Here is a 9,872-nt window from a genome sequence, read left to right as displayed (position 1 = left end):
TAGAGAGAGAGAGAGAGAGAGAGAGAGAGAGAGAGAGAGAGAGAGAGAGAGAGAGAGAGAGAGAGAGAGAGAGACCTTCTGCATGATTTAGTGAAAGCATAATATTTTTGAAATAATGCAATATAGTTTGATATACTTTCAAGCATACTCAAGTTTTCTATTCTTAAGTGATTAAAAGACTTGCTTACATTGATTCCGCCACACATTGTATAACAAGCTAATGGAATAATATCTCAAATTATGTAACATGGTTACAGAAGCGTTGAGATAGACAGGAATTATTTGAGCAATGTCAGGCTACTATAACATAAACCAAAGGTTTGGCTTTGTTTTGCAACATTTTACCAACCCAAGACATATATGAAATGGCTCGGGAGAGAAAAATACTCCATAACGCTATTATATCAGGTTCAGTTTAATATCACCCTTGTCAATTTTATGGGCAGTTTTATGGGTAGTTTTCTACTCCACACAACTTCCAAAGTCCAGCTTTTTGTTTTCTTGGATGAGGGTTAACCACAATACATTTGGCCAACCAACCACACATGATTATCCAGCTACCAAGCCACAAGGGACTGGAAAAACAAGCCAGGTTTTCACAGAACAAGCCATGGCTTGTTTTAATTGACCTACTGTCAACTTGCAGTTTATTAGGCATGGCTCAGCATTACATATAAACCAGGCAACTGGTTCAGTTCAGACATCACACCACAACTATGATTGGGGAGCATGCTTTGGGTTCACATAGGCTTGCTCCATTTCCTTCCCACATTACCTGTGTCATGGTAACACTGGCTTACAGTAGCTATCTGAATCAGGGAAACTACAGTTCTGCAAAAAAAAAAATTGTTTGCCTCCAAACCAAAATTACAAATCTACTCCAAATAGTGGCTTCCTATTGTAGGTACCACAAACCAGACACTGCAGGGAATCGGAACACATAAAGGGACAAGGGAGTAGAAGAGCCTAAAGCAAGTTCCTTGGCCATGATATCTAAACTGGGTGACTTACAACAATAAAAACAAAGGATGATATGATATACATTATAGCATATACGACATATGCTATTTGAGTAGCATATTATTAAAAGCACCATCACAGCAACTATATTCAGATGGAATAGCCTGTACCAACAACTACACAGGAACGTTGATGGCTAATAGTTTCTTGAATTTAACCACGGCTTCAATGAGCTGAACACTAATGGATATATTTCCTATTTGAATTAGGTTTTGTATGGCAAGTTAACATTTATAAGAAGATTGGAGAGGCTATTTCTGAGTTTGGCATTGCTAACACCTAGGGAGACAAATTGACCTATGACCTACACAGAACAAAGTTTTGTTAAGCAAACATGGCCAACTACAATCCATTTAGGATTGGGGAGCTGGGAATGTCAGACTTCTTGATGACAAAAGAGAAATATCAGACAACTTTAATATATATATTTAAGTAAAGAAGCAGTAATATTGCTTTCAAGGTGTTTAACTTTTTCCATGAACAGTTGAGTTAGCAAAGTTTACAACACTAAGATACAGAGAGGCTACTACATATAAGACTTTTGGATTTGTACATATTTCCAGATTAAATATGAAGGAAAAAACATTTTCCCTTCAACACTGGCATCATTGACAAAGCCAGTGCATTATGAAAACCATGGCCCCTAGACCAAGGACTTGTTTGCCCATTTTGATAATCTGGCCCTGGTAAAAAAAAAATAGCCTAAATCTCAAATGATTGGGGGGGGGGGAGAGAGAGAATAAATCAAATGCAGGGCCAAGTACAGATATTCTCAACTGTTCCACAACCTTTCCATGCAATACCTGAATGGAGGTCATGAGTCACAGTTTCATGGTATCCTCTAACCAGGCACTGTTGCATTCTCTCACCCCCACCAGCTGTACCCAGCACTGATGAGTCTTGTTTAAAGGGATTCACAGAGAATCTCGATACTCAGATATTGGTTATGATCGGGTCTGAGAACCGGTATCATTTCTCAGCAAAGTGTGAATATACTTACTACCAAGCAAGAAAATATACTGACAGAATAAAAGAGTACTAGCATTCCCTTCAACAGCAGCTATACCAAAAGAGCTGACTACAAAAATACTATCAATGAATAACATACTACACTTGCAATGCAATCCCACGCATGTTTACTCAGAAGCTGAATCGCATGTATTCAGTGGGGCTTACTCCACAGTAAGTGTGCTTAGGATTGCAGCTTAAACAGCCTAATGTGCAATGGTTTCATTGATCATGAGATAACTGTCTCTGCAGTAATCTGAACAAAAATATGAATACTACTGTACATGATGGATATGACCATATTTCATATGTAATATGTAAATAAGCAACCAAGGTTTACCTAAAAAAAATCAGTAAATGTCTCATCAGCGGACAGTAAAAGAGTTTCAGAAGTCTCAGAATAGTAAAACATGTTTCTAACCATTACCTGTTTACCACAAGCACAGAGCCAGGGTTTTTATTCAGCATCAGAGAACATATATTAAAAATCAAATTTCAGCAAACTAGTTACTTTGCATATGTGTTTGCATGTAAATGAAAATTATGTCATGTATTAAGATGTTATCCCTCACTAAAGACATACTGTTCTTACTCTGTGGTATCACTTCCAGTGTAAGCCACGTGGCAGTTCTTACAATGTTTTGCAAATAGCAGATACCTGCTGACACTCTCAGGTAACTTTGCACTAAGACTGTGATATTAAGTCCCACTGAAACTAATGGGATTTAATTATGAGTAAACATGCATAGGATTGGTATATAAGGTGGGTACCAACTGTTATCCTAAAGGTGTATATTAAACAAAATTCGCAATATATTTTAGTTAATTCCAAGAGTGGATACTAATAGTTGAACTTTGATATTGTGCCTTTATTATGATTACACAGCAATCAACTCCATCTTGAGCTGTGGTTCTACAAATTCTGAGATTATTCAACAGTGCTGTCACATAATTCAAACACTGCCAGTACTTTTCAAACTGTGAAGGCTTCAAGTTCAGTTTCAATTACAAGGTATTCTTTAACTCTGTACTTTACTAAACATTTCATATTCAAGAAGACAGTCTTCTGTTGAGAAACACATGAAAGACAGTTCTTAAGGAGCTGCACCTTCTAAACTAGACTGAAGCAAGTGCATTCCAAGAAATGACAAGTGTCTAGATTCAGAAGACAAACTCTTCAAATGAAACACTGGCTTAGAAACTTGTTGTTTGCCCACATATTAAGATTCTGAGCCTTTGTTCACTGGTGTCACATCTATTGCCATAACTTATGCTGTTGTTTTTAAGTGAAATCAGAAAATTTGAGAGTTTATTCCCATGTCTAGTATGCAACTAGAAAGAACGTGCTAATTTACATTTATGCTCCCATACAGAACAGCAATAGATTTTCTTTAGATTTTACAATTTAAAATCAGACCGCCAAAAATATGACAAAAACATAGTTTCATCCCAGGTACTGAACGTTATGGGAAGCTGGATTAAAACTGTTCACAAGACATGAAAATTGTCATTATTACTGAAGTAATGTTAAGATAAAAATTAAATCCCAATAAGGTGTCTTACGGAAGAGTACCAAAGCAACTGTACTCCATGATGGCCTTGTAAGCTGAGTTAACCAACCTCAGACACCTCAGCACAGCAGATAAATAACAATCTGTTCTATCTAATATTTAAAAGTATATATAGGGCTTTAGCTGCTATATAACCTCTACAATGAGAGCTGGGAAAATGCAATCAGTAAAAGGAACATTTTCTGTTTATGTATTTGAAGTAGCATTAACAAAAAGTTTAAATTAGATTTATATGACAGTCTAGAAATAAAGATTGACATAGTATTAAAAAATAAGCACAGGGTACTGCTGATGTTAAACAATATCTAACTGAGAGCAAGTAGTTTAATAAACTTCACATATAGAACTATATACAACTACAGTTCCTATATAAAACTTTGTTCTCCTTGGAGCTTAAGTTTCCAAGGGAAACAGTGAAGATCAAAATACCTACATCATCAGTGTTTTTAATGTATGCCATAAATCCAACCTTCAGGTATTTTCTCGAAGGTTTTCATGCCAATCTGAGCTTCCTATTGTCAGCTTCCTATCTAGGAACGTGTGCAAAAGTGACAAGGAGTGATGCAAGTCTGACTACTGGAATGGAGAAAGAAAGCACACACTTCCACCATACATTTCCAGGGTTCTAAACATTTTAAAATCAAACCTTTGATTAAATGTTTACTGATAACACACAAGGGACTTTACTCCCAACATATAAAATGTCTCCCACATCGATAAAATCTAATATTTAAAAAAATCCCAACATTTATTAAGATGGAAAGTTAATGCTGTCCAGTAATTGCCTATAAACATACACAATGAAAACAAAACGCAAGAGCCATTCAATACACTGATATAAGTACCACAGTCAAAGAGCAATCACATTCCAAAAATCATAAATATGCAATAGTCCTTTTTCCAGAATAACATATGCTGTTGTATGAAAAGTTCCCCTTCCCCTTGCTAACCATAATTTTAAGTAAAATAAAAGAGCATTAATCATTTCATAAACTGTATAATTGCTACATCTTGTGGCAACATAGTTTAATGCAAGGAACAAGGGGGAAATAGACAAACAATAAAAAAGACTTGTTTGCACATAACCTTCATACAGATATTCCCTGCAAACACCCACAACACCCTGCTCTCTCACTGTCGTCCTAATACAAGGGGGGGGGAGGAAAGAGAGGGGGAAGTCATCTAAGATGTGATGGAGGAAAAGGAGAAAGTTGCAGTCATTCTGTGCTGGCTTTTAACGTGTCTCCCTCACTTTTGTCGGAAACCAATGGCTAAAGAAAGTGTCTTTCTTGTATCAAATAAGTGCCTCGATCTTTGTCTCTTTTCCACCATCCTGCACCTCCATGATGCCAAAAACGACTCGAACCTTTTTTGATTTTAAGCAATAGCCCCGTTCATCATCATAACCACCAGCAGCCAGGAAAAAATAAGAGCACCCACTTTGCCGCCGCCCCCCCCCCACAAAATCAGCCACACTTTACAATACCAAGAAAAGAATTAAACCACCAGGAAGAGGGGAAAGAATCCTGCAAAATATTTCCATTTTTAAGAAATCCATTTAAAAACAAAGGGAACGATATCGATTTAAGATTTTTTATACCGAGGATTTGCCATGGAACCGGGAAAACATTAAAATCAAATCCCTCCTGCAGCTATTGTAAGCGACGGGGTGGGAGGAATTAAGACGACATTTTGGGGGTATCTCGAATAACCAGATTAAGGTTGGGTTGCTTTGAGTTACGTGGGGGAGGGGGTTAAGTCCCCGACTGGGGAGGGGGGGACGGCGTCTAGACCTTCCACAGTCGGATGCAGAAGACAGGGAAGACATGTCTTGTATTCTTTCCCTTGCCCTCACGGCGCCCTCGGCCCCGCAAGCCAGGGACTGGCCTCAGGCGGTGGCTGCCGAGGCGGCGGTGGTTGCTGCTGCTTATTGACACTGCCGTGCCCCTCCCTCCCCAAGGGGCCATTCTCCCACCACAGTCAAGTCAGTCATCTTCTCCTTCCTCCTGCTCACCTCCCCTTCCTTGCCAAGGATCGAGCAAGGAACACCTCCCTCCCACCAACCCTCCCTCGCTATTTACCTTCCTTCAGCGGCGTGTTGTTATGGAGCAGGGAGGCCGCCGCTGAGGCCGCCACGGCCGCTGCCGCCGCTGCTGCTGCCGCCGCCGCGGAGCAGCCCTGCAGGCTCGGTGGGGACGTGGAGAGCCGGGACCAAGATGGCGGCCCCTCCAAACTTCCACTGCTACTTTGGACACTCATCAAGCTACTTTCCTGGAGCCCGGCGGCAGCCGCCGGGGGCAGCAGCACTTGGGGGAGAGGAAGAGGCGGCGCGGCGGCGGAGGGACAACCAGCAACACCGCCGCCACCACCGCCGCCGCCGTGGTCATTGCCGGGGGTGGGGCGGAGAAGGGGAGCAGCGACCCCGCACGCGGGAACACGAAGGAGAGGGTTGAGGGGGGGGGAGTGAAAAGCCTCCGTGGATTTGGAGAAGGAGGAAGGGGGCTCCCGCTCCCTCCAAGGGGGCGACGGAGGAGGAGGAGAAGCCGCGACTCAGGCCGAAACAACCTGCCCACACCTCTGCACTGCGTCGCCTCAGAGCAGCCGCCAATGTTAGAAGACGGAGGAGAACCCTCTCAGGCAGCCTAACCTTCTCCCCTGCTAGGGAGCGGGCGGCTGGGAGGGGTCATGCGCAGACACTATCGCAGCCTGGCAAATGATGAAGGAGCGGCGACGACGCTGCTGCTGCGCATCTCAGCGGCAGCGTCGGCACCCACAGCCCGCCTGGGAGAAAGAAGGCACACGCAGCCGGCATGGGCACCTGCTCCTCCTCCCGCCTCTCTTCCACACAGCAGGCCGTAGCGCCGCTAGCGACGCGCCCTCTTTGGCCTCTTCCGAGATTACCTCTCAGCTACTTACATCACCCACCCCCAAACACAGCCCTCCCTGGTTGTTACACCTCTCGCCGCCCATTACATAGATACAGACGGACGCACGCTGCAATGTACGCCCTCAACGGAAACCTCTTCCGCCGGGACACGGATGGCGAGTCCATCGCCCTTGTTATACGCACATTTCAGCGCCACAGCCTTAGTTAACTTATGGAATTCACTACCACAAGATCAGACCTCGGTTCAGTATGGTTTTTCAAGGCTGCAAAACTAGGAAGCTAGTTCCACTGAACAGAGCGGGGGACCTGCTTCGGAATAAACATGTACAGGGTTAACCCGAAAAGGATTACATACATTCATAGAGGATATCATAAACATACTAGCCATAGCCATTACCTCCAGGGAGCCCCCATGTTCCAAAGCAATATACTTCTGGATTCCAAATGCTCTGGCTGACAAGGCAAATGATGAGCTAACAAGGGAAGGCTGCCACTTTCATACCCTGTTTTTTATTGCTCTCAGAAGAACCCCAGCTGGCAGTGCTGGAAACAGAATCTTAAGTCTCATCCAGCATGGCAACTCAACTCACTGCTACACTTACAGTGCAATAGGAGGGTCCTTCCTTTTATTCCAGATTTATATCATACTTTATTGCCAAAGCCTCAAGACTGCCAAGCATTTTTTTAAAAAAATAAATCAAGCCACTAAAATTAAGACAAGAACAAAAGCAGCCAAGAAAACACAGCTCTAATTCAGAGAGAAAGACCAGAATCATAAAAGCAATTACATGCCATTAAAAGCTAACAAGTACAGGACAAACTTTACCAAGCACTCATTAGATAATAATGAAGGCTTCTGGCAAACAGTAGTTGGGAGGGAGTTCCACAATTAGGACATTTTCCATGGTGGTGTCCTTTCTCCAAAAGCTACCAACGCACTAACCTTGTGATGGTAGAGGTACCCAGAGAAGGGCCTCCAAAGATCCTAATAAGCAGCTGATTTGTGTGAGAAGGTGGTCCTTTGGACACTGCGATCTCAATCAATTTAGAGGTTTTTAAAAGGCCAAAAACAGTAACTTTAATTGGGTCTGGATGCAAACTGATAGCCAGTGAATCTCTTTAAATCCTGGCATAGTAAGTACATTTTTGGTACCATGTGCCAGTTAACAGTCATGCCACTGTCACATTTTGAACCTCTTCTGGACAGTCTTCGAGGGCAGCCCCATGTACAACACATTATAATAATCCAGCAAGGATGTTTCTGGAGCACAGATTGCTATTGCTCTTTAACAAGGGAAACAGCTGATGAAATGCATTGCAAGGTACGTTATAAGTTAAAATGTCTTCTAAATCAAGGAATCTGTGTATAAGTATCCTGAGTATACACCTGCAGAACTACAACATGGATGTGTGGTGGGGTATGTGTAATAAATAATAATAACCTACCTACTGATCCTGTCACATATGCACACTTCCAGCCAGATCTGCCTCCACTTTCCTTCATTCCATCCTACTGATCCCCCCACACACATAAACCTCTGCATAGCCCCTCCTACTCCTGATGTAGAAACCAAAATTCTTCATGTTTTTTCAAGATTAGTGGTTACGCCATCTACAGTGATAGCCTTCTACAAATCTACTACAACATTAATAACAACTGAGAATAACATTGTATTTTTTAAGCTATATTTCAGGGCCATGCTCTCATGAAGCAACATACACAAAGAATTATCATCAATTGTATTATTTATTTATATTGTTTTGTGATTACATGGCCATGAAATGCAGCTTAGGAATAGTATATTACTCTTAATTGTTACATTTCATAGCTGCTTAATACACAAGAAAAAAGTCTCTAAGCAACTTATTAAAAAGATAATCAGAATGGTATACATTATTATGAGAAATCTGTGCTCAATCACATAAGCCATTTACATTCTTAAGAAAAGGCAATGTTGAACAGATAAGTTTAAGGCCCACTTGAAAACCTGTACTATAGGGGCCAAGTGCAATTCAAGCAGAAAAAGGTTCCATTACTCTGGGTCCATCACTGAAAAGGCCCTGTCTCTCATGATCACCAATCTAACCAGCAAGCACACCAGCACGACATCTGAAGCAGATCTGAGGCTGTGTGCATACCATATATTTAAAACACTTGGCGTCCTCCCCCAGAATCCTGGGAACTGTTGTTTATCCCTCACAGAACTACAATTCCCAGCACCCTTAATGAACTACAGATCCCAGGATTCTTTGGGTAAGTAATTTGCTTTAGATGTGCTTTAAATATTTGATGTGTGTACACAGCCAGAACATACAGGTGAAGATGGTTCTTCAGATAACCTTGTCCCAAACCATTTAGGGCTTTAAAGGTTAGTATCAACACTTGCACTGAGCCTGGAACAAACCAATAGCCAGTACAATTTCTAAATAGTATTCAAAGGCAGCCCCACATAAGACACATTACAGTACTCCCCCTTGGTGGCAACTAGGGCATGGGTAACCAAAGCCAGTTCTGTCCCATTAGATTGGACTCTAGCCACCAGGCAAGCATGAGCTGATGGAAGACACTTCTAGCCATTAATGCTACCTATGCATTACTGCTTACACTGATGCCCAAACTTCATAATAGCTATTAAAGGCCTGTAGAACTTTACTAGCCATATACAGAATTGGAGGGAGGCACCCACCCCTTCTACCAATCCCCTTAACCTACACATCTACCCTTTCCCCTTGCCTTTGTTTAGCCCCTAACAACCTAGGGCCTAGCCCAGTAATAGCCTTCCCTCTCTCCTTAACCTGCAGGCCTGAACCTAGAGAGACCTAGTCACATCCCATGTTCCACCCACAGCAACAGCCTTCATAGGATAAGGCAGCAACTCTTCTCCTATCTCCATGACTATTATTAAGGCTATCACTGCAGATAGACCAAAAGTCCCACCACAGACTCAGATTTACAAAACCATCACAGCAGCCTGTCAGAGACACAAACAAAGAAATCCCCAACCAGCAAGGACCTGAGTTTAAACATGGGGAAAACTAATCTCACAGGTAGAGAAAAGATGTATAAGCTAACTGTCTGTTTCATTTGCCACTCACCATTCTTGCTCCATTCTGGGCTGGAAGAAATTGGCCTAGTTCCATTCACAGCATTGGCCATTTTATTGGCAATATTGCCACAGGTGGAGCTAGGACTGCTATTTTAGATCCAATCCTGTCCAGACTTACAAATCTGCTAGCTATACAAGTGAGAAATGCTTTATAAAAGAGAAATGCCTGCATAAAAAATGCATCACCCTGATCTCTGTTACTTCAGAGGTGTGCTGTCTGGAGGAATGGAAAGTTATTCTTCTCTCCAGCCAGCTGCAAAATTCAGATTGTTTCTTTCT

The 9,872-nt window shown here is 42.1% G+C and overlaps 1 protein-coding gene across 4 annotated transcripts in view; it reads right to left on the bottom strand.

Annotated features, from left to right (window-relative positions):
- The window catches only part of TLK1 (tousled like kinase 1), a 96,772-nt gene extending 87,127 nt beyond the window's left edge, over positions 1-9,645 (bottom strand). Inside the window, exon 1 of one of the 4 annotated variants that reach the window (XM_061608516.1) lies at positions 9,583-9,645. In XM_061608516.1, coding sequence (XP_061464500.1) covers positions 9,583-9,643 — 61 coding nt within the window. In that variant the 5' untranslated portion in view covers positions 9,644-9,645. Of the gene's footprint in view, positions 1-5,680; positions 6,431-9,582 lie in introns of those variants that run through there. The other 3 variants (XM_061608517.1, XM_061608515.1, XM_061608514.1) reach the window with 3 other exon arrangements.
- Between the last annotated feature and the right edge of the window lie 227 nt (positions 9,646-9,872).

Source organism: Rhineura floridana, chromosome 2, assembly GCF_030035675.1.
Source record: "Rhineura floridana isolate rRhiFlo1 chromosome 2, rRhiFlo1.hap2, whole genome shotgun sequence".
In the NCBI taxonomy this organism is placed as follows: Eukaryota; Metazoa; Chordata; class Lepidosauria; order Squamata; family Rhineuridae; genus Rhineura; species Rhineura floridana.
The sequence above is the reverse complement of the archived record's forward strand: the minus strand, read 5'-3'. Positions and strand labels throughout refer to the sequence as shown.